This window comes from Pseudorasbora parva, chromosome 25 (genome assembly GCF_024679245.1).
Source record: "Pseudorasbora parva isolate DD20220531a chromosome 25, ASM2467924v1, whole genome shotgun sequence".
Classification (NCBI taxonomy): Eukaryota; Metazoa; Chordata; class Actinopteri; order Cypriniformes; family Gobionidae; genus Pseudorasbora; species Pseudorasbora parva.
The window spans coordinates 37,155,130-37,180,635 of record NC_090196.1 but is presented as its reverse complement, the minus strand read 5'-3'; the positions used below and the strand labels follow the sequence as shown (position 1 = coordinate 37,180,635).

General features: G+C 43.7%; 2 protein-coding genes and 1 non-coding gene across 7 annotated transcripts in view; 2 read left to right on the top strand and 1 right to left on the bottom strand.

The window, feature by feature from the left end:
• The window catches only part of srpk2 (SRSF protein kinase 2), a 42,570-nt gene extending 21,751 nt beyond the window's left edge, over window positions 1-20,819 (top strand). For 2 of the 4 annotated variants that reach the window (XM_067435880.1, XM_067435882.1), the window contains 9 exons: window positions 160-325; window positions 1,389-1,414; window positions 1,524-1,791; window positions 3,065-3,742; window positions 5,806-5,906; window positions 5,981-6,088; window positions 6,526-6,595; window positions 15,198-15,290; window positions 19,135-20,819. In XM_067435880.1, the coding sequence (XP_067291981.1) occupies window positions 160-325; window positions 1,389-1,414; window positions 1,524-1,791; window positions 3,065-3,742; window positions 5,806-5,906; window positions 5,981-6,088; window positions 6,526-6,595; window positions 15,198-15,290; window positions 19,135-19,319 (1,695 nt within the window). In that variant the 3' untranslated portion in view covers window positions 19,320-20,819. Of the gene's footprint in view, window positions 1-159; window positions 326-1,388; window positions 1,415-1,523; window positions 1,792-3,064; window positions 3,743-5,805; window positions 5,907-5,980; window positions 6,089-6,525; window positions 6,596-14,432; window positions 14,526-15,197; window positions 15,291-19,134 lie in introns of all 4 variants that reach the window. The other 2 variants (XM_067435879.1, XM_067435881.1) reach the window with 1 other exon arrangement.
• Window positions 20,820-21,968: 1,149 nt separating this feature from the next.
• Window positions 21,969-25,506, top strand: part of LOC137065434 (cingulin-like protein 1) — a 50,866-nt gene continuing 47,328 nt past the window's right edge. The window contains exon 1 of one of the 2 annotated variants that reach the window (XM_067437065.1): window positions 21,969-22,741. Coding sequence is in view for 1 of the 2 variants with exons in the window: in XM_067437067.1 (XP_067293168.1) it covers window positions 22,817-22,850 (34 nt within the window). In the remaining variant the exon portion in view is untranslated. The other variant, XM_067437067.1, reaches the window with a different exon arrangement.
• Window positions 25,279-25,400, bottom strand: LOC137065607 (small nucleolar RNA SNORA71). The gene has a single exon (XR_010901674.1). It is a non-coding gene; the product is annotated as a small nucleolar RNA SNORA71 (small nucleolar RNA).

Genomic DNA, 25,506 nt, shown 5'->3' with positions numbered 1-25,506 from the left:
TACAAGAACACCAGACTAAAGGCCTTGTTGTGTGGCAGTGGTGGCGGTTTGGACAGTTACTTGGGTCCACATCATGAGTATTATGGACTAGCCTTCCCTTAGCTGATCACCTGTGTGTGTGTGTGTGTGTGTGTGTGTGTGTGTGTGTGTGTTGAGCAGGTTCTGCAGGGGCTGGATTACCTTCACAGTAAGTGTAAGATCATCCACACAGACATCAAGCCGGAGAACATCCTCATGTGTGTGGATGATGCCTTCGTGCGCAGGATGGCGGTCGAGGCCACGGAATGGCAGAAAGCAGGAGCGCCACCGCCCTCTGGATCCGCTGGTATTCCTGTGATTCATCCCTGCTTCCTGCACTGCAAAAAAATGCTCTTCTTACTTAGTCATTTTGTCTTGTTTCTAGTCCAAATATCTAACAATTCTTAAAGGGATCCCCTGGTGTTAAGACTTGTATGGCTTAATATAACATAAATGATGTCTCTTACTGAAATATGTAGTAGAAAACCCATGAGAGATCTACGTTATTTAAAAAAAATCTGTTTTATATTTGGACCATGGGCAGTGCCATTTTGTTTGCGCTCTAGGGTGATGACGTAGAATGGTTGCACTCGGCAATCAGCTGGCACTACCCATAGCTATTTTTACCACAATGCAACTCGAAAATTGTTTCAGAGTTAAACAAAACCAATTCATTGCTTTGTAATTGTACTTAAAACACACTCAAACATACATGTGCATATCTAAATATCTAAATATTTAGATATTTGGGCTGGAAACAAAAAAATGCCTGTATCAGTATTTAAGCGAATATCATTTATAATCTTTATGAACGCTGTCTCTGTGATGCAGTCGGAAACCAGATAAAACATTGTCAAAATTATCTGTTTGAGTTTAAGAATTTGTTCAGCTGACTGAAAACTACTTTTTCAATGATCTTGCCAATGAAGGGGAGATTTGAGATTGGTCTGTAGTTGCTCAGTATGGAGTTATCCAGATTTCTCTTTTTCAGAAGAGGCTTAACCATTGCGGTTTTAAGGGCGGTTGGAAAAGTCCCATAGAGAAGTGAGGAGTTCACCACTTCTAGGAGATCTGCTTCTAAACAGCTAAACACACTTTTGAAAAAAGAAAGTGGGGAGTGTGTAAAATTTTATCGTCAATTGCTTCGAAATCAGACATAGTAACTTTCTGGGGTTGGGGTCTGATCTGACTGACCCCAGAGCAACTCGAGGATGTGATGATCGCCTTTCTGATATTATTGATTTTCTCTGAGAAGAAGGAAGCAAACTTTAGAAAAAAATACTAAATAAGAAAAGCATTTTTTGCAGTGTGTGTTATGATCCTGAGCTTGATGAGTGACACTGACTTTGTGTTTCTGTGTTTGTTTGCAGTCAGCACGGCTCCGCAGCTTAAACAGGTCAGACTAACCAAATCCATTACATACAGGAATATAAGCATTAAAAAAAAAAGCTGAAAGAGCCGAGTGTGTGCTTGAGCTGTTTCCTGTGGTGTGGTGCCTCCTGCAGGTGGGGAAGATCTCCAAAAATAAAAAGAAGAAGCTGAAGAAGAAGCAGAAGCGGCAGGCGGAGCTGCTGGAGAGACGCATGCTGGAGATCGAAGCTCTGGAGCGGGAGGCAGAGCAACAGAGAGTAGGCGGAGCCTCATCAGACTCCGCCCCCAGTCCAGCCCTGGTACGGGCAGAGAGTGAGGAAGAGGAGGATGAAGAGGAAGAGGAGGAAGAGGAGGATGAGGAGGGAGAAAAGGAACGGCCTGTCAGACTCACCAACCACACATGTGAGTTAATGAGATTTGACAAGATCAGATGCCATACATATCAGATCCTTATCTTCACAAATACAGGAACGTAACATGAAAGGAGGATAAACTAAAGCCCCGAGTACACTTCTCATGGCCTGCTCTGGCTCGCCATCAGCTCATGCCCGTGTGTTTTTTATTGAATAAATCTGCCAATATATACAGTATATAATAAATGATCTGCCAATGGGGTGAGAAAAATAATCTTATTTCTGTTTGGGACGGAAACAAGAAACAAGATTTAAATCAGAAACAAGATTATTTTCCTCACCCCATTGGCAGATCATTTTGCTTGTTTTAAGCAAAAACTCTCATTTTGATTCTGTTAAGAAAAGAAGGAAAAATATTGTATGTAATTTTACTCTAATCTAGTAAATGCATCTTGATTTAAGAATTTTTAGATATTTAGACTGGAAACAAAACAAAATTACTCAGTAAGAAAAGTATTTTTTGCAGTACACTCACGGTCAGCAGAACTGAACGACTTGCGGTTGTGATTGTTTGCTAGACGGAGCAAAGTGTAAACGCCTCAACCCTGTGTGAGAGTTTACATCAGCCTATTCCACCACAGTGTTCCTGTCTTTATACTCCTTTATTTATTTACTTGTTCTGTAAGTTAGCATTTCCATTGCTGAATCTGACCTTACAGCTGCTGTTCCTGTAATGTTTCTTAGATATAAAACCGTAAAGTGAACAAACACAAAGGCCTAATCTCTGCTTTGACATGATCTCCATCATCTTTGCAGTTTAGCTACTGTCTACTTTTAATCTTGGGTGTGATAAAGTATTAAATTCTTACAAGCAAACGCTCTCCAAAGATGTTTTTGTTGTTGTGGTTTTCACCTCTACGAGCCCTAACCCTTTTCTGTGATTTTCACTTTCAATTCTGTTTCTTATTTATTATTTAATAATGAGCAGAGAAGATCTCAGATGTGCTGATTTCTTATAAAAGATTTAAAAATGAAAGAAATTAAAGACTAGTTTTTTTTCTATTGTAAGTTTTAATGTAAAATGTTTTTGAATTTAACATTGGTCTATGTTTAAATGTTTTGCCACTTGCGTGAGCAACATATAAATATAAAGTATATTTAATATAAGTATATTATACTTGAATCCACAAGATTCAGTGTTGCCACCCCTCATAGTTCACATGCCACCGCCTTGCCACCCCATGAATAATTTTCTAGATCCGCCCCTGCCCCAGAGAATGATAAAGGTTCAGGAACTGGAATTCTGTCTCAATGTCTTTCAGGTGCAGAACCGGATCCGGATCAGCAGGAGATAGAGGAGAAGGAGGAAGAAGGGGAGGTCAAGCCCTCCGCTGAAGAAGAGTCACAGACACACACACACACTCCAGCCACACCGCAGGAGGAGCAGCAAAACTCAGGACAACAAGAAGAGAAGGATGAAGATGTGAGAGAGGAAGAGGATAAACCCGAGAAAGAGGAGGATAAAGCAGAGGAAGAGGAGACAGAAGCCCCGCCCTCGCAGAACGCAACGGAAGAGCCGGAGACACACGAGGAAGAAGTGAAAGAGACGACAGAGAGACAAGAGGAGGAAGAGGAGGATGAAGATGAAGAATATGAGGATGATGAGGAGGATGATGATGAGGAGGAGGAGGCAGAAGATGAAGGCCTGGAGCAGAACGACAGCTGTAAAACCAACGGCCACTTGAGTGTGCAGGAGTCTCCGCCACACCTCTGCCCTCTGGTGGACTCAGAGATCAGCGCGACCGACCGCGAGGCCTCCGACCAATCATACGAGCTCTACAACGGAGAGACAGCCGGACTGACCAATGGAGCGCGGCACCGCGGAACCGCCCCTCGCTTCCCTGAGTTGCCTCTGGACCCGACCGGAGGAGCCCCGGAGCTCAGCCAGACAGACCGCAGCCGCACAGTGTCCTCCTCCAGCACCGGAGACACGCCCAAAGGTCACACACACACACACACACTGACCAAAGGTCACACACACTCACACACACACCCAAAAGTCAGACACACTCATATCTGTTTGAGTTTAAGAATTTGTTCAGCTAACTAAAAACTACTTTTTCAATGATTTTGCCTATGAAGGGGAGATTTGAGATTGGTCTGTAGTTGCTCAGTATGGAGTTATCCAGATTTCTCTTTTTCAGAAGAGGCTTAACCATTGCAGTTTTAAGGGCGGTTGGAAAAGTCCCATAGAGAAGTGAGGAGTTTACCACTTCTAGGAGATCTGCTTCTAAACGGTTAAACACACTTTTGAAAAAAGAAGTGGGGAGTGTGTCAAGGGTGCAGGTTGATGTTTTAAGGTGCTGAACCGTTTCTTTTCAAATGTTACCGTCAATTGCTTCGAAATCTGACATAGTAACTGTCTGAGGTTTTGGTCTGATCTGACTGACCCCAGAGCAACTCAAGGATGTGCTGATCGCCTTTCTGATATTATTGATTTTCTCAGAGAAGTAGGAAGCAAACTCGCTGCATTTGCTGTCTGAGAGCATTTCTCTGGGAATGTGACTCGGGGGGGTTGTTAGTCTGTCTACAGTAGCAAAAAGAGTGCGTGTGTTGTTTATGTTTCTGTTTATAATATTTGAGAAGAAGGTCTGTCTAGCTTTGCCTAGTCCCACATTGAAAGCATGAAGGCTATCTTTATAGACATTATAATGGACTACAAGTTTTGTCTTCTGCCTCATGCATTCAGATTTCCTACATTGTCCTTTCATTATCCAAACTGCTGTTGAGTTTCTCCAAGGTGCTTTTTGTTTGCCACTCTTTTTTCTGACTTTCAGAGGAGCAATATCATCAATTACACTCTTTACTTTTGAGTCTGCAGATATGCTTGGTGTTAGAGATAAAGCCTTCATAAACAGCACATTAGTGTTCTCATTTAAGCATCTCTTTTTGACAGAGACAGATCTAGCTTCAATGGCAGGAGAGACTGATATATCAAAGAAAATACAGAAATGATCAGACAGTGCCACATCCTTAATAACAATCATTTAAATGTTTAGACCCTTACTGATAAGTAAATCTAGAGTGTGTCCACGATTGTGTGTGGGTCCATTTGCATGCTGTGTCAAATCAAAAGTGTTAAGAACAGTCATGAGCTCTTTTGTTGTCCTGGATTCAGCATTGTCTATGGGAATGTTCAACAGACTTTGATTTGGCTGTACAGTCATTCTGGAGAAAACGGTTATGTTATCAGCTCATTTCAAATTATCATATAGCAATAATGTTGGCAGATCAGTGATATAGTAGATACAGTCAATTTAGTAATTCATTTTATTTGGATATTTAGTTGCAAACTTTAGTTGAATTTTTTGTGTCCTCAACTGAGCAAGCCAAGCCAAAGGCCACAGTGTGAGTGCCCGTGATCACCACTAGAGGGCACTCCAACCTGGACTATCATTCTCTCACAGACTACATGGCCCATACTCTTTTGCCCGGTCTCATTAGCACTCAGTGTTTACAACTGTGTTCATTACCTTAAACTACATGATTACTACAAAGTCATGTTTATTGGATTTCTTGCCTTCTCTGTGGATTACCCTTTTGCCTGTCCCTTCTGTTTTGGTTGCTTTTTTGGACTGATTACCTGTTATGACCTCTTGCCTGTTTTTGGACTGCATTTGTGGATTACCCTCAATAAATACTGCTTTTGGAGTACTTCTGTCTCAGAGCAGTCGTTATACAGTGGCAAGGAACCAAAACTCCATCAGGGCATGATGGAGAAAAATAACCCTTAGAGAAACCAGACTCAGTTCTCCTCTGGCCTATTAACACACAGCGGAGGATTATTATTCTGGACACCGCACAGCTCAGAAATCATATTAGATCAGAATATTCAAATATACGGGTTTATTGAGGATGATGTGTCGAGTAAACAATTACTGAATAGGAATATTTGAAAGATCGGAGTCATCACGTCGGAGAGGGTTTATTGAGGATGCCGTGTCAATTAAACAAAAATATGAAATATGAATAATATAGGTGCGTCTGTCTGTCTGTCCTGCAGCGAGGGTCCGAGCCGCCGATCTGCTGGTCAATCCTCTGGATCCACGGAACGCAGACGTTCTGAGAGTCAAAATCGCGGATCTGGGCAATGCATGCTGGGTGGTAAGACACTGCAGATGACACATGATTGTGAATGGCTGAGCTGTGTGCAGATCTGATGTGCGATCGCATTTCAGCACAAACACTTCACGGAGGACATCCAGACGCGGCAGTACCGCTCCATCGAGGTCCTGATTGGGGCAGGATACAGCACTCCGGCGGACATCTGGAGCACGGCCTGCATGGTGAGCCTCCGCTCGCTGCTTAACTCAAACATAAAACAAGACTACACTGCAAAACATGCTCTACTTACTCCGTATTTTTGTCGTTTCTAGTCAAAATATCAAACAATTCTTAAAACAAGAAGTATTTACTAGACAAGCAAAAGTAATTGTCTGGTTTTGGGGAAACAATACTCAAAACTAAGAGTTTTTGCTTAAAATAAGCAAAATAATCTGCCAATGGGGTGAGAAAAATAATCTTAAAACAACATTATTTTACAAAAGCAAAAACTCTATTAATTTTGAGTTCTTTTTCCAAAACAAGACAATAATTTTTACTACTAGTAGAAAAAATGAATGTAAGAATTTTTTAATATTTTGACTAGGAACAAGACAAAAAATACTAAGCAAGAGCATTTTTTTGCAGTGTGTGAGTCCTTCACCTCTGCTCTGGTCCGCAGGCGTTCGAGCTGGCCACCGGAGACTATCTGTTCGAGCCACACTCGGGGGAAGACTACTCTCGAGATGAAGGTACAGATGTTCAGAATGAGGACGCTTCACTCCAGTTTACTGCACATTCTCAGAGTCTTCACTCCAGTTTACTGCACATTCTCAGAGTCTTCACTCCAGTTTACTGCACATTCTCAGAGTCTTCACTCCAGTTTACTGCACATTCTCAGTCTTCACTCCAGTTTACTGCACATTCTCAGAGTCTTCACTCCAGTTTACTGCACATTCTCAGTCTTCACTCCAGTTTACTGCACATTCTCAGTCTTCACTCCAGTTTACTGCACATCCTCAGTCTTCACTCCAGTTTACTGCACATCCTCAGTCTTCACTCCAGTTTACTGCACATTCTCAGAGTCTTCACTCCAGTTTACTGCACATTCTCAGAGTCTTCACTCCAGTTTACTGCACATTCTCAGTCTTCACTCCAGTTTACTGCACATTCTCAGAGTCTTCACTCCAGTTTACTGCACATTCTCAGAGTCTTCACTCCAGTTTACTGCACATTCTCAGTCTTCACTCCAGTTTACTGCACATTCTCAGTCTTCACTCCAGTTTACTGCACATCCTCAGTCTTCACTCCAGTTTACTGCACATCCTCAGTCTTCACTCCAGTTTACTGCACATTCTCAGAGTCTTCACTCCAGTTTACTGCACATTCTCAGAGTCTTCACTCCAGTTTACTGCACATTCTCAGTCTTCACTCCAGTTTACTGCACATTCTCAGTCTTCACTCCAGTTTACTGCACATTCTCAGTCTTCACTCCAGTTTACTGCACATTCTCAGAGTCTTCACTCCAGTTTACTGCACATTCTCAGTCTTCACTCCAGTTTACTGCACATTCTCAGAGTCTTCACTCCAGTTTACTGCACATTCTCAGTCTTCACTCCAGTTTACTGCACATTCTCAGTCTTCACTCCAGTTTACTGCACATTCTCAGAGTCTTCACTCCAGTTTACTGCACATCCTCAGAGTCTTCACTCCAGTTTACTGCACATCCTCAGTCTTCACTCCAGTTTACTGCACATTCTCAGAGTCTTCACTCCAGTTTACTGCACATTCTCAGAGTCTTCACTCCAGTTTACTGCACATCCTCAGTCTTCACTCCAGTTTACTGCACATTCTCAGTCTTCACTCCAGTTTACTGCACATCCTCAGAGTCTTCACTCCAGTTTACTGCACATTCTCAGTCTTCACTCCAGTTTACTGCACATTCTCAGTCTTCACTCCAGTTTACTGCACATCCTCAGTCTTCACTCCAGTTTACTGCACATTCTCAGAGTCTTCACTCCAGTTTACTGCACATTCTCAGAGTCTTCACTCCAGTTTACTGCACATTCTCAGTCTTCACTCCAGTTTACTGCACATTCTCAGTCTTCACTCCAGTTTACTTCACATTCTCAGTCTTCACTCCAGTTTACTGCACATTCTCAGAGTCTTCACTCCAGTTTACTGCACATCCTCAGTCTTCACTCCAGTTTACTGCACATTCTCAGTCTTCACTCCAGTTTACTGCACATTCTCAGAGTCTTCACTCCAGTTTACTGCACATCCTCAGAGTCTTCACTCCAGTTTACTGCACATTCTCAGTCTTCACTCCAGTTTACTGCACATTCTCAGAGTCTTCACTCCAGTTTACTGCACATCCTCAGTCTTCACTCCAGTTTACTGCACATTCTCAGAGTCTTCACTCCAGTTTACTGCACATTCTCAGTCTTCACTCCAGTTTACTGCACATTCTCAGTCTTCACTCCAGTTTACTGCACATTCTCAGAGTCTTCACTCCAGTTTACTGCACATTCTCAGAGTCTTCACTCCAGTTTACTGCACATTCTCAGTCTTCACTCCAGTTTACTGCACATTCTCAGTCTTCACTCCAGTTTACTGCACATTCTCAGTCTTCACTCCAGTTTACTGCACATTCTCAGAGTCTTCACTCCAGTTTACTGCACATTCTCAGTCTTCACTCCAGTTTACTGCACATTCTCAGTCTTCACTCCAGTTTACTGCACATTCTCAGTCTTCACTCCAGTTTACTGCACATTCTCAGTCTTCACTCCAGTTTACTGCACATTCTCAGAGTCTTCACTCCAGTTTACTGCACATTCTCAGTCTTCACTCCAGTTTACTGCACATTCTCAGTCTTCACTCCAGTTTACTGCACATTCTCAGTCTTCACTCCAGTTTACTGCACATCCTCAGTCTTCACTCCAGTTTACTGCACATTCTCAGAGTCTTCACTCCAGTTTACTGCACATTCTCAGAGTCTTCACTCCAGTTTACTGCACATTCTCAGTCTTCACTCCAGTTTACTGCACATTCTCAGTCTTCACTCCAGTTTACTGCACATTCTCAGAGTCTTCACTCCAGTTTACTGCACATTCTCAGAGTCTTCACTCCAGTTTACTGCACATTCTCAGTCTTCACTCCAGTTTACTGCACATTCTCAGAGTCTTCACTCCAGTTTACTGCACATTCTCAGAGTCTTCACTCCAGTTTACTGCACATCCTCAGTCTTCACTCCAGTTTACTGCACATTCTCAGTCTTCACTCCAGTTTACTGCACATTCTCAGAGTCTTCACTCCAGTTTACTGCACATTCTCAGAGTCTTCACTCCAGTTTACTGCACATCCTCAGAGTCTTCACTCCAGTTTACTGCACATTCTCAGAGTCTTCACTCCAGTTTACTGCACATCCTCAGTCTTCACTCCAGTTTACTGCACATCCTCAGTCTTCACTCCAGTTTACTGCACATCCTCAGTCTTCACTCCAGTTTACTGCACATTCTCAGTCTTCACTCCAGTTTACTGCACATTCTCAGAGTCTTCACTCCAGTTTACTGCACATTCTCAGAGTCTTCACTCCAGTTTACTGCACATCCTCAGAGTCTTCACTCCAGTTTACTGCACATTCTCAGAGTCTTCACTCCAGTTTACTGCACATCCTCAGTCTTCACTCCAGTTTACTGCACATCCTCAGTCTTCACTCCAGTTTACTGCACATTCTCAGTCTTCACTCCAGTTTACTGCACATTCTCAGTCTTCACTCCAGTTTACTGCACATCCTCAGTCTTCACTCCAGTTTACTGCACATCCTCAGTCTTCACTCCAGTTTACTGCACATCCTCAGTCTTCACTCCAGTTTACTGCACATCCTCAGTCTTCACTCCAGTGTACTGCACATTCTCAGAGTCTTCACTCCAGTGTACTGCACATTCTCAGAGTCTTCACTCCAGTTTACTGCACATCTTCAGAGTCTTCACTCCAGTTTACTGCACATCCTCAGTCTTCACTCCAGTTTACTGCACATTCTCAGTCTTCACTCCAGTTTACTGCACATTCTCAGTCTTCACTCCAGTTTACTGCACATTCTCAGTCTTCACTCCAGTTTACTGCACATTCTCAGTCTTCACTCCAGTTTACTGCACATTCTCAGTCTTCACTCCAGTGTACTGCACATTCTCAGTCTTCACTCCAGTTTACTGCACATTCTCAGAGTCTTCACTCCAGTTTACTGCACATTCTCAGTCTTCACTCCAGTTTACTGCACATTCTCAGTCTTCACTCCAGTTTACTGCACATTCTCAGAGTCTTCACTCCAGTTTACTGCACATCCTCAGTCTTCACTCCAGTTTACTGCACATTCTCAGTCTTCACTCCAGTTTACTGCACATTCTCAGTCTTCACTCCAGTTTACTGCACATTCTCAGAGTCTTCACTCCAGTTTACTGCACATCCTCAGTCTTCACTCCAGTTTACTGCACATTCTCAGAGTCTTCACTCCAGTTTACTGCACATCCTCAGTCTTCACTCCAGTTTACTGCACATCCTCAGTCTTCACTCCAGTTTACTGCACATTCTCAGAGTCTTCACTCCAGTTTACTGCACATTCTCAGTCTTCACTCCAGTTTACTGCACATTCTCAGAGTCTTCACTCCAGTTTACTGCACATTCTCAGTCTTCACTCCAGTTTACTGCACATTCTCAGAGTCTTCACTCCAGTTTACTGCACATTCTCAGAGTCTTCACTCCAGTTTACTGCACATTCTCAGTCTTCACTCCAGTTTACTGCACATCCTCAGAGTCTTCACTCCAGTTTACTGCACATTCTCAGTCTTCACTCCAGTTTACTGCACATTCTCAGAGTCTTCACTCCAGTTTACTGCACATCCTCAGTCTTCACTCCAGTTTACTGCACATTCTCAGTCTTCACTCCAGTTTACTGCACATTCTCAGTCTTCACTCCAGTTTACTGCACATTCTCAGTCTTCACTCCAGTTTACTGCACATTCTCAGTCTTCACTCCAGTTTACTGCACATTCTCAGTCTTCACTCCAGTTTACTGCACATTCTCAGAGTCTTCACTCCAGTTTACTGCACATCCTCAGTCTTCACTCCAGTTTACTGCACATCCTCAGAGTCTTCACTCCAGTTTACTGCACATCCTCAGAGTCTTCACTCCAGTTTACTGCACATCCTCAGTCTTCACTCCAGTTTACTGCACATTCTCAGAGTCTTCACTCCAGTTTACTGCACATCCTCAGTCTTCACTCCAGTTTACTGCACATTCTCAGAGTCTTCACTCCAGTTTACTGCACATCCTCAGTCTTCACTCCAGTTTACTGCACATTCTCAGAGTCTTCACTCCAGTTTACTGCACATTCTCAGTCTTCACTCCAGTTTACTGCACATCCTCAGTCTTCACTCCAGTTTACTGCACATTCTCAGAGTCTTCACTCCAGTTTACTGCACATTCTCAGAGTCTTCACTCCAGTTTACTGCACATTCTCAGTCTTCACTCCAGTTTACTGCACATTCTCAGTCTTCACTCCAGTTTACTGCACATCCTCAGTCTTCACTCCAGTTTACTGCACATCCTCAGTCTTCACTCCAGTTTACTGCACATTCTCAGTCTTCACTCCAGTTTACTGCACATTCTCAGAGTCTTCACTCCAGTTTACTGCACATTCTCAGAGTCTTCACTCCAGTTTACTGCACATCCTCAGTCTTCACTCCAGTTTACTGCACATTCTCAGTCTTCACTCCAGTTTACTGCACATTCTCAGTCTTCACTCCAGTTTACTGCACATTCTCAGAGTCTTCACTCCAGTTTACTGCACATTCTCAGAGTCTTCACTCCAGTTTACTGCACATTCTCAGTCTTCACTCCAGTTTACTGCACATTCTCAGTCTTCACTCCAGTTTACTGCACATTCTCAGAGTCTTCACTCCAGTTTACTGCACATTCTCAGTCTTCACTCCAGTTTACTGCACATTCTCAGTCTTCACTCCAGTTTACTGCACATTCTCAGTCTTCCTCCAGTTTACTGCACATTCTCAGAGTCTTCACTCCAGTTTACTGCACATTCTCAGTCTTCACTCCAGTTTACTGCACATTCTCAGTCTTCACTCCAGTTTACTGCACATTCTCAGTCTTCACTCCAGTTTACTGCACATTCTCAGTCTTCACTCCAGTTTACTGCACATTCTCAGAGTCTTCACTCCAGTTTACTGCACATTCTCAGTCTTCACTCCAGTTTACTGCACATTCTCAGTCTTCACTCCAGTTTACTGCACATTCTCAGTCTTCACTCCAGTTTACTGCACATTCTCAGTCTTCACTCCAGTTTACTGCACATTCTCAGTCTTCACTCCAGTTTACTGCACATTCTCAGTCTTCACTCCAGTTTACTGCACATTCTCAGAGTCTTCACTCCAGTTTACTGCACATTCTCAGAGTCTTCACTCCAGTTTACTGCACATTCTCAGTCTTCACTCCAGTTTACTGCACATTCTCAGTCTTCACTCCAGTTTACTGCACATTCTCAGAGTCTTCACTCCAGTTTACTGCACATTCTCAGTCTTCACTCCAGTTTACTGCACATTCTCAGTCTTCACTCCAGTTTACTGCACATTCTCAGTCTTCCTCCAGTTTACTGCACATTCTCAGTCTTCACTCCAGTTTACTGCACATTCTCAGAGTCTTCACTCCAGTTTACTGCACATTCTCAGTCTTCACTCCAGTTTACTGCACATTCTCAGTCTTCACTCCAGTTTACTGCACATTCTCAGTCTTCCTCCAGTTTACTGCACATTCTCAGTCTTCACTCCAGTTTACTGCACATTCTCAGTCTTCACTCCAGTTTACTGCACATTCTCAGTCTTCACTCCAGTTTACTGCACATTCTCAGAGTCTTCACTCCAGTTTACTGCACATTCTCAGTCTTCACTCCAGTTTACTGCACATCCTCAGAGTCTTCACTCCAGTTTACTGCACATTCTCAGTCTTCACTCCAGTTTACTGCACATTCTCAGTCTTCACTCCAGTTTACTGCACATTCTCAGAGTCTTCACTCCAGTTTACTGCACATCCTCAGAGTCTTCACTCCAGTTTACTGCACATTCTCAGTCTTCACTCCAGTTTACTGCACATTCTCAGTCTTCACTCCAGTTTACTGCACATCCTCAGAGTCTTCACTTCAGTTTACTGCACTTTCTCAGAGTCTTCACTCCAGTTTACTGCACTTTCTCAGAGTCTTCACTCCAGTTTACTGCACATTCTCAGAGTCTTCACTCCAGTTTACTGCACATTCTCAGTCTTCACTCCAGTTTACTGCACATTCTCAGTCTTCACTCCAGTTTACTGCACATCCTCAGTCTTCACTCCAGTTTACTGCACATTCTCAGAGTCTTCACTCCAGTTTACTGCACATTCTCAGAGTCTTCACTCCAGTTTACTGCACATCCTCAGAGTCTTCACTCCAGTTTACTGCACATTCTCAGTCTTCACTCCAGTTTACTGCACATTCTCAGAGTCTTCACTCCAGTTTACTGCACATCCTCAGAGTCTTCACTCCAGTTTACTGCACATTCTCAGTCTTCACTCCAGTTTACTGCACATCCTCAGTCTTCACTCCAGTTTACTGCACATTCTCAGTCTTCACTCCAGTTTACTGCACATTCTCAGAGTCTTCACTCCAGTTTACTGCACATCCTCAGTCTTCACTCCAGTTTACTGCACATCCTCAGTCTTCACTCCAGTTTACTGCACATCCTCAGTCTTCACTCCAGTTTACTGCACATTCTCAGAGTCTTCACTCCAGTTTACTGCACATTCTCAGAGTCTTCACTCCAGTTTACTGCACATTCTCAGAGTCTTCACTCCAGTTTACTGCACATCCTCAGAGTCTTCACTCCAGTTTACTGCACATTCTCAGTATTCACTCCAGTTTACTGCACATTCTCAGAGTCTTCACTCCAGTTTACTGCACATTCTCAGAGTTTTTATTACTGACGTGAAGCAGAGACCAGCTGACTGGACATTATCACATGACCACTTGAAGAATAAATCAATAGATGCAAGTCTCCAACACTGAAACCATCAGTGTATACCAGGGGTCCCCAATCTCGGTCCTGGCGGGCCGCTGTCCTGCAGAGTTTAGCTCCAACCACAATCAAACACACCTGAACAAGCTGATCAGTGTCTTACGAGGTCCCATAGAGGCATTGATTAGCTGTTTCAGGTGTGTTTGATTGTGGTTGGAGCTAAACTCTGCAGGACAGCGGCCCACCAAGACCGAGTTTGGGGACCCCTGGTTTACAGTCACTGGACCACCTAACGACACCAGTGACCAGTCATTCTGACCATCTGAGATTCTGTCACTCGCTCTGAGCTCTGATGTTCTTCATTCTGTCTTTGACTGTGGCTCAGGAGTTAACCAGCATTAGCGGTAGCATTCAGATGTTTGCAGTGTTTCTGGCTGATACTAAACTCCCGGCCCTTCCGCTTTCTCCCTCTGATCTCTTCCTCTGTATTTTCCCGCCACGCCTCCCTCCTCTTCCTCTTTCTCTCTCCTGTAGATCATATAGCTCACATCATAGAGCTTCTTGGCTGCATCCCTCGACACTTTGCTCTTTCTGGAAAATATTCCCGGGAGTTCTTCAACCGGAGAGGTAGTGTTAGACTTAGAGGGAGTGACGGATGCGCGTGTCTGCCACACCCACACACACACACACACACACACACAGCCGTTATAGGGCGGGAATTTACACCGAAAAAAAAAATGCTATTCTTACTTAGTATTTTTGTCTTGTTTCTAGTCCAAACATCTAAAAAATTCTTACATTAAGAAACATTTACTAGACAAGCAAAAGTAATTGTCTTGTTTTGGGGAAAAATAACTCAAAATGAAGAGAGTTTTTGCTTAAAATAAGATAAATAATCTGCCAATGGGGTGAGAAAAATAATCTTAAAACAACATTTTTCTCACCCCATTGGCAGATTATTTATCTTATTTTAAGCAAAAACTCTTAATTTTGAGTTATTTTTTCGCAAAACAAGACAATAAGTTTCTTAATGTAAGAATTTTTGGATATTTTGACTAGAAACAAGACAGAAATAGTTAGTTAAAAAAGCATTTTTTATGTTAGTTTATGAGGGTTTTTTTCACCAAAAAGTTTCAAATGTTCATAGAGATGGTCAGTGTGTGTGATGGCAGGCGCGCCCGTCCGTCCTCCTGCACCGCTGCATGAATAACTGATGTTGTGTGTGTGTGTGTGTGTGTGTGTGTGTGTGTGTGTGTGTGTGTGTGTGTGTGTGTGTGTGTGTGTGTGTTCGGTGGTCAGACCACATCGCTCTGATTATGGAGTTACTGGGAAAACTCCCCCGCAAGATCCTCGCATCAGGAAAATACAGCCGTGAGTTCTTCTCAAAGAAAGGTAACCGTAACTCTGCAGCCTGACGGCCTCAGGACCTTCCCGCTCACAGCAGATCTGAGATCAGTTTATCTAAAGCTTTCCTAATGAGGGAGGGCCTTATGGTAATAATGAGGGCGGGCCTTATGGTAATAATGAGGGCGGGCCTTACGGTAATAATGAGGGCGGACCTTACGGTAATAATGAGGGCGGGCTTTACGGTAATAATGAGGGCGGACCTTACGGTAATAATGAGACAGGCCTTACGGTAATAATGAGGGCGGGCCTTACGGTAATAATGAGGGTGGGCCTTACGGTAATAATGAGGGCGGACCTTACGGTAATAATGAGGGCGGGCCTTACGTAATAATGAGGGCGGGCCTTACGGTAATAATGAGGGCGGACCTTACGGTAATAATGAGGGCTTGCCTGATGGTAATAATGAGGGCGGACCTTACGATAATAATGATGGTGGGCCTTACGGTAATAATGAGGGCGGACCTTACGGTAATAATGAGGGCGGGCCTCACGGTAATAATGAGGACAGGCCTTTTGGTAATAATGAGGGCGGGACTTACGATAATAATGAGGGCGGACCTCACGGTAATAATGAGGACAGGCCTTACGGTAATAATGAGGGAGGGCCTTATGGTAATAATGAGGGCGGGACTTACGGTAAAAATTAGGGCGGGCCTTACGGTAATAATGAGGACAGGCCTTTTGGTAATAATGAGGGCGGGCCTTACGGTAATAATGAGGGCGGGCCTTACGGTAATAATGAGGGCGGGCCTTATGGTAATAATGAGGGCGGACCTTACGGTAATAATGAGGACAGGCCTTTTGGTAATAATGAGGGCGGACCTTACGGTAATAATGAGGGCGGGCCTTATGGTAATAATGAGGGCGGGCCTTACGGTAATAATGAGGGCGGGCCTTACGGTAACGGTAATAATGAGGGCGGGCCTTACGGTAATAATGAGGGCGGACCTCACGTAATAATGAGGGCAGACCTTACGGTAATAATGAGGGCGGGCCTTACGTAATAATGAGGGCGGGCCTTACGGTAATAATGAGGGCGGGCCTTACGGTAATAATGAAGGTGGGCCTTACGTAATAATGAGGGCGGGCCTTACGTAATAATGAGGGCGGGCCTTACGTAATAATGAGGGCGGGCCTTACGGTAATAATGAGGGCGGACCTTACGGTAATAATGAGGGCGGGCCTTACGTAATAATGAGGGCGGGCCTTACGTAATAATGAGGGCGGGCCTTACGGTAATAATGAGGGCGGGCCTTACGTAATAATGAGGGCGGGCCTTACGGTAATAATGAGGGCGGGCCTTACGTAATAATGAGGGCGGGCCTTACGGTAATAATGAGGGCGGGCCTTACGTAATAATGAGGGCGGGCCTTACGGTAATAATGAGGGCGGGCCTTACGGTAATAATGAGGGCGGGCCTTACGTAATAATGAGGGCGGGCCTTACGGTAATAATGAGGGCGGGCCTTACGTAATAATGAGGGCGGGCCTTACGGTAATAATGAGGGCGGGCCTTACGTAATAATGAGGGCGGGCCTTACGGTAATAATGAGGGCGGACCTTACGGTAATAATGAGGGCGGGCCTTACGTAATAATGAGGGCGGGCCTTACGGTAATAATGAGGGCGGGCCTTACGTAATAATGAGGGCGGGCCTTACGTAATAATGAGGGCGGGCCTTACGGTAATAATGAGGGCGGGCCTTACGTAATAATGAGGGTGGGCCTTACGTAATAATGAGGGCGGGACTTACGGTAATAATGAGGGCGGGCCTTACGGTAATAATGAGGGCGGACCTCACGGTAATAATGAGGGCGGGCCTTACGGTAATAATGAGGGCGGGCCTTATGGTTATAATGAAGGTGGGCCTTATGGTAATAATGAGGGTGGGCCTTATGGTAATAATGAAGGTGGGCCTTATGGTAATAATGAGGGTGGGCCTTATGGTAATAATTACAGTATTAATCAGGGTGTGTCTTACAGTATTAATGGGTGTGTCTTTTTAAGTATTAATGGCCGTGTCTTACAGTAGTAATAGGGGCGTGTCTTACAGTAGTAATAGGGGCATGTCTTACAGTAGTAATAGGGGTGTGTCTTACAATAGTAATAGGGTCGTGTCTTACAGTAGTAATAGGGGCGTGTCTTTCAGTATTAATGGCCGTGTCTTACAGTAGTAATAGGGGCGTGTCTTTCAGTATTAATGGGCGTGTCTTTCAGTATTAATGGGTGTGTCTTACAGTAGTAATAGGGGCGTCTTTCAGTATTAATGGGTGTGTCTTTTTAAGTATTAATGGCCGTGTCTTTCAGTATTAATGGCCGTGTCTTCCAGTAGTAATAGGGGCGTGTCTTACAGTAGTAATGGGTGTGTCTTACAGTAGTAATAGGGGCGTGTCTTTCAGTATTAATGGGTGTGTCTTACAGTAGTAATAGGGGCGTCTTTCAGTATTAATGGGTGTGTCATACAGTAGTAATAGGGGCGTGTCTTTCAGTATTAATGGGTGTGTCTTACAGTAGTAATAGGGGCGTGTCTTACAGTATTAATGGGTGTGTCTTACAGTAGTAATAGGGGCGTGTCTTACAGTATTAATGGGTGTGTCTTACAGTAGTAATAGGGGCGTCTTTCAGTATTAATGGGTGTGTCTTGCAGTAGTAATAGGTGTGTCTTACAGTAGTAATAGGGGCGTGTCTTACAGTATTAATGGGTGTGTCTTACAGTAGTAATAGGGGCGTCTTTCAGTATTAATGGGTGTGTCTTGCAGTAGTAATAGGGGCGTGTCTTACAGTATTAATGGGTGTGTCTTACAGTAGTAATAGGGGCGTGTCTTACAGTATTAATGGGTGTGTCTTACAGTAGTAATAGGGGCGTCTTTCAGTATTAATGGGTGTGTCTTGCAGTAGTAATAGGGGCGTGTCTTTCAGTATTAATGGGTGTGTCTTGCAGTAGTAATAGGGGCGTGTCTTACAGTATTAATGGGTGCGTCTTACAGTAGTAATAGGGGCGTCTTCCAGTATTAATGGGTGTGTCTTACAGTAGTAATAGGGGCGTGTCTTTCAGTATTAATGGGTGTGTCTTGCAGTAGTAATAGGGGCGTGTCTTACAGTATTAATGGGTGTGTCTTACAGTAGTAATAGGGGCGTCTTTCAGTATTAATGGGTGTGTCTTGCAGTAGTAATAGGGGCGTGTCTTACAGTATTAATGGGTGTGTCTTACAGTAGTAATAGGGGCGTGTCTTACAGTATTAATGGGTGTGTCTTACAGTAGTAATAGGGGCGTGTCTTACAGTATTAATGGGTGTGTCTTACAGTAGTAATAGGGGCGTGTCTTACAGTATTAATGGGTGTGTCTTACAGTAGTAATAGGGGCGTCTTTCAGTATTAATGGGTGTGTCTTGCAGTAGTAATAGGGGCGTGTCTTTCAGTATTAATGGGTGTGTCTTGCAGTAGTAATAGGGGCCTGTCTTTCAGTATTAATGGCCGTGTCTTACAGTAGTAATAGGGGCGTGTCTTTCAGTATTAATGGCCATGTCTTACAGTAGTAATAGGGGCGTGTCTTTCAGTATTAATGGCCGTGTCTTACCGTAGTAATAGGGGCGTGTCTTACAGTTGTAATGGGTGTGTCTTACAGTATTAATGGATTTGTCTTTCAGTATTAATGGGTGTGTCTTTCAGTATAAATGGGCGTGTCTTACAGTATTAATGGGTGTACCTTTCAGTTGTAATGGGCGTGTCTTACAGTATTAATGGGTTTGTCTTTCAGTATTAATGGGCGTGTCTTACAGTATTAATCATCCGTTTTCTGCAGCAGCTTATCGGGTGCACTTCTCTCTGCAGGTGAACTGCGGCACATCACGAAACTCAAGCCCTGGTCTCTGTTCGACGTGCTGGTGGAGAAATACGGCTGGGCGGCCGAGGACGCGGGTCACTTCACACACTTCCTGTTGCCCATGCTGGAGATGGTGCCGGAGAAACGAGCCTCTGCTTCAGAATGCCTCACCCACCCCTGGCTCAACTCGTAGCACTTTAGTCCCTCAGACTCACTGACGCCCCCTGTGGCCCCGCCCTGAACTGCAGCCCAGCGTCATTAGCGGAGGAGCCAGAGCTGAGGGGCTTCAGGGAGATGAGGGTGGGCTTCAACACACACACAGCTTCACTCACCGTCTTCCTCAACCTCATTCAACAGACTTTTACAGGCTGAACACAGACAGTTAGATCATACAACTTTTATGACATTTATGATATTTTCATGACATTTTAAGATTTTAAGAAACGGGACGGGGGTTTTGGTAAGGATTCAAAACACTTGTAAATGTCCTTGAAAATCATTTATACAGAGGAATTAATTCACACAGAGATGAATATATGTGAGCAGTCGGGCTGTAATATAATGATTTGTCTCAGTGATCACTGACACCAACAGTAAGAGTGTGTGTGAGTGTGTGTGAGCAACACAAACTGCTCATGCATCTGACGTTCAGGAAGCCCACCTGAGACACTCTGCATGAAGCCCCGCCTCCTTTCGCCCTACCGTCCAATCAGGTTCTTCAATGGAGCCGTTTACCTCACACACACACACACACACACACTGCCTCTGGAAAACATGAATGCTGAAAGAGCCACTTTGGTTTGTGTAGAGACGCCCGAGATCGAGCGGATGGACAGACATTTCTGCGTTCAGGCCGTCGAGTTCCTCGTCTGGTTTAATGTTTAATGTTTATCAGAGCTTTCAATCCCTCAGATCCTACGACAACATTCCTGATTCTCCTGCACTTCTTCCTCCGGCCGGACGGGCTTCTCGGGTTAATGAGGACGCACTCGTGTGTGTACGTTTTGTTCAGGGAAACTTACCGATGTACAGAGATCCAGCAAACTGTCCAAAAAACTGCTTGAGCGCAAGATAAACACATCGCTGTTAGGAGACAAGCATCGCGGCGGTCGTCATGAAAACGAGCATCACGGCGGAGGTCGTCATGGAGACGAGCATCACGGTGACGGTCGTCACGGAGACGAGCATCACGGAGACGGTTGTCACGGCGACAGTCGTCATGGAAATGAGCATCACGGAGACGGTTGTCACAGAGACGAGCATCACGCCGACGGCCGTCATGGAGACACGCCGTTCCCGTGACCTCACGCTGCTCATCATCATCACAGTTAGTCCAGTTGCCTATTTTCGCAATAAAAGTAGATGGTGAAATATTTTTAAAAATATTTAAATTAATTTAAAGAAAAGAAGTTCTCTGGTGTTGTGACCGTGACAGAGTTTCGTCGTAATGCGGTGGTTGTGTTTTGTCTCTTTCCAGATGTTCGGTTAGTTTTTATTGGTTGTCACTTCCTTCACGACGGACTCTGTGAGGATCTTGTGACACTCATGAACTCTATTGGACGTTTTTGCAATAATAATATGATGAACTTTTGCACCGAAAGCCCCTGATGTGTCTCGCTCAGCCTCGCTGACTGTTCTTCCCATCCTTCCCTGTTTTTCATCCACAGATTTAATAAAACTGTAAATTATTGGACCCCTGAGCATTTGCAGCGTTCTTCTTCGGGTGTGTGTTTCAGATGCAATCAGGATGATGAAGGACGAGGACACCATCATCATCATCATCAGCTGACACTCCTGTGTGCTTCTCTGGAGTGCAGCTTTAAATATTCCTTGGCCTGGTTTACTGAAGTGTGTGTCGGAGGCCAGTAGATGAGCTAAAGAACTGATGAAAACCCTCATCAGCTGAAGGAGTTCACTCAGACTCGTTTAGGCAGAATCATGTGTAGTTAGGAGTCTGATCTACTGAGATGAAGATCCAGCACACTCCGCTTTACTCCACTGACACTAAAGGCCCGGTTGAGTCTGGTTTACATTAGACATGCGTACAAATAGTCGAATATTCGATCTGTAATTAATATTCGAAACTAAAAATACTATTTTAATTTAACTGCGTTGATTTGCTGGCTGTAAATGCAGTGAATCCGTGATAAAGCCCTCTAAAGCTCTGTTCTAACTCATTCCACTGGGTGGCGCCGTGGAGCGGGTGAAGGGACTGTATTTGATCACTTAATGTCGTCGTCTGCCTCCCAATGTTTGGAAATACTTAAATCAATATTAAAAATGATCTTACAAAATGGAGTTACTTTTGATCAAATTAATTAATTAAACAGTTATCATATCACGAGCACATCAATAATCAGTGGATTGAGGAGAGACAGATCTGTAGCCTGAGGCTGAGAGAGAAGTTAACTCATGATAAATCTAGAGACGAAAGCTTCCTTTAAAGCGTTACTTCACTGCTTTTTCATATTAAACTGTTATTCCCTTAACTAAGACGAGTTGACACACACCTCTCTCGTCTCAGTGCTCTTAATCTCTCTGACGCGCGGTGATGATCTGATAGCATTAGCTTAGCCCATAAGCCCAGTTCATTCACTATGGAACCAAACAGAGATCAGGTTAGAAGTACCAAACTCCTCCACGTGTTCCCTATTTAAATACAGTTACACCAGTAGCTGAACGATCAAGTATGGGGACATAAAATAAAACGTGGCGCTTTTCTAAGCGGATTAAAAAGGAGAACTATAATGTGTGGTGGAATAGCACTTCTGGGAGTACTTCGACTCGGCGCAGTAAAAACTCCCGCTCTCATTTCTGTCAATAACATGCGTGTGAGCGTGTGCGTGTGTTTCTCGCATATATCCACAGATCGGTTGAGCCAAGTAATAAAACAATAAATAAATCATGGGTGGATGAGAGAAATAATGTTTTGTTTGATAAATACGTCCGAACCCTTTCAGAGATTTATTCCAGCCGCTTTCAAAACAATACTTCATTAAATATGCAAATCTTATCCAATCCTAGCCATGGGCGTTAACTTCTAAGTCTTCGGTGCGGCACGCCCGTCTAAACCCAGTTCAGGAGAGTCTAACCCAGTGTAGATAGCCCATGACTTAACAGTTATGATGTTTTTGAATGTAACAACCATCGAACGTTGACCTCAGACAACGGTATACATTTTTTAAAGCCAGTTCGACACCTTTACAACCTTACGCTATAAGCATGTGGTGCACATTGCCTAATCGTAAGCTCGTTCAGTAGTGCAACGGATCGCAGTTGATCCGGATCACGATCCACGGTTCGGAACGCACGTGACCCGCGGATTTATTGTGCTTTTTTTTTTTTTTTTTGCGGATTCATCTTAATTGTTTAGCGATCGCAGAGTAAAACACCGTTTCATTTGCCGATATTGCTTTTAAGTAATTGTGTTCCTTTAAACTCGCCGAGTTTCAGTGAAACTACACACAGCAGTCGATCACGTGCATGCAATCAGTCAGCAATGGAGGAGGCAGAAGAACTTGAACAGCCTCCCGCATCATTCCCATCGCATGAGCATTTGGGCTTCCCGTGAGATATAATGATGACGGAAGGAGGACGGTGGACAGAACTGTAACAGTAGGTAACGTTCCTGTGGCAGCATGAGAGGATAGTGGCATTATCGAGCATGGCTATCTGAAGCGGCACCTGCTGATGCCCGTTTCACACACAGCCCTGTCTGTTTGCGGTGCGTGTTTTTTCCGTACTATGTTATCAGATTACAGTTCTCTCACTGCACGCAGTGTCGGTCCGTCAGTGCGGCGATCGTTTCTGCACCGAGTCTGGACGCGCTGAATTAAAGGGCCAGCGCGCTGTCTGTATTAAAACAAACATGACGCGACAATCTAGTAATTTCCCCACATATGCATATAGTGTAAAGTGTAATCTGTTTCAAAGTCAACACATGGCTTTTTGCCTCGGGTAAAGCAAGGAAAATGGCTTTTAGCTTTAGGTAAACAAGTGAAATAATGGAGAGCACTCTTCTGGAGGTGGAAAAAAAAAGTTCATGTCCTGCAGGATTTCTTTTAAAAAGATTTTAAAAAATGAAAGAAAAAACGAGTTGCCTTTTTTTCTGTTATAAGTTCTAATTTAAAATGCTTATTTTAACATAGTCTAGCCGGTTTTAAGGTACTAGGCTATATAAATATAAATTAATGCATTGAATAAAACATTGTTTAAATGTAGGGTGTTTAAACATGATATCTATAAAAGAGTGTAGACCTACAAAGAGAATTGCAATGAGGACAAGCCATGTTCAGTACCAACTTTTGGATTTTAAATAAGCATGATTGTGTGTTAAACCGGCGTGAGGTCTTCTCTCTCCCCGGAGAACGCTGACATCCTCATCTTGTGTTTTTCATTATATGCTCAGGGCCATTTTCACATCACAGGTTGTATTTCACATGTTACACTTTAACAACTGAGTAAAATGTGATTTTTTTCAGCTGGTTATTTATTTATATTTGTTAAAACCATAACCATATAGGTTATGCCAACACCAACATTTTTCATACAATATATGGAAAGTAAAAATAGTCTCCTCCCCCTTTTTTTCTGATCCGAACCGTGAGTTGTGATCCGTTACACCACTATTGTTCAGAAATGGTGACATGTTAGGATATGTACTGAAAACTTAAGTTGGCCATTATCAAACCACTTAAGAAAACGCAACTAGATCCTAAAGAATTAGTCAATTACAGGCCAGTCTCGAATCTAGTGTTTCTATCAAAAACACTAGAAAAGGCGGTGTCTTCACTACTATGCTCCTTTAGACAGAAATGTTACCTGTGAGGATTTCCAGTCAGGATTTAGACCGTGTCATAGTACTGAGACTGCTCTAATTAGAGTTACAAATGATTTACTCTTATCATCTGATCGTGGTTGAGTCTCTCTATTAGTGTTACTCGATCTTAGCGCTGCATTCGATACTATCGATCTCAATATTCTTCTGAATAGACTCGAGTTATGTTGGCGTTAGTGGAACTGCTTTGGCATGGTTTAAATCGCACTTATCTGACCGTTATCAGTTTGTAGCAGTAAATGAAGAGATGTCACACCGATCACAAGTTCAGTATGGGGTACCGCAAGGCTCAGTGTTAGGACCGCTGCTCTTCACCCTGTATCTGCTCCACTGGGAGATATCATTAGGAAGCATGGCGTTAGTTTTCATTGTTATGCTGACGATACTCCAGTTAATTATTGGACAGAAAAGCTCCACAAGTAGTTACCGAGAATACTGTCTAACACTTGATGACTGCTCTGTCAAGCCCTCGTCGTCAGTGAGGAACCTGGGTGTGCTCTTTGATACCAATCTTTCATTTGAAAGCCACGTTTCTAGCATCTGTAAAACCGCATTCTATCATCTTAAAAATATATCTAAATTACAGCACATGCTTTCAATGCAAAATGCTGAACAGTTAGTACATGCGTTCATGAGCTCAAGGCTAGATTATTGCAATGCTCTACTGGGTGGTTGCCCTGCTCGCTTAATAAACAAACTCCAGCTGGTCCAAAACGCAGCAGCTAGAGTTCTTACTAGAACCAGGAAGTATGATCATATTAGTCCAGTTCTGTCAACACATCCTCAATAAACCCGTCTCCGGTGTGACAACAACCATCCTTCAAATATCTATTATTCTAATCTGACCTGTAAAGTGGCCAGAATAATAATCATACACTGTATTTAATTGGCCAGAGGAAAAATGAGCCTGGTTTGTCCCAAGGTTTGTTTTATATTTTTGAAGTAAACACTTCAGAACCTGACAGATCTCACACACACACACACAGGAGTCCAGTGCTGGTTTTCCAGGGTTTATTGAGAGATATTACACGTGTTCAGACGCCGCGCGGGGTCTTGAAGTTCATGCCGACGGGAGGTTGGCTCACCTGGAGGTTCGACAGACTGCCGAAATCCTGCGGAACACACACACACACACACACACACATATTAGTCACATCACTGCTCTGCACTCACCTGGGCTGGAATATCACGAATATCAACATCATGGGGAAACTGGAGCAGATCACGACAGAAGGCTTGAGCTGAACTACAGAACCATCGTCACATGACCTCTCTCACGTACGTACGTACGCGTGTGTGTGTGCGCGCGAGTGTGTGTGAGAAAGATTCAGGGTTTGTCAGGAACAGATCCAGCAAACACGGGAAAGACTTTCAGTTGCTCTTCCTGTAGTATCAATGGCCTGGAGACGGCACTCCACAGCCACTTTCGACACAGGTCACAGTGTGTAGCAGTGCATTATGGGACGCACAGGTCACATGGTGTGAAGCAGTGGATTATGGGACGCACAGGTCACGTTGTGAAGCAGTGCATTATGGGACATGT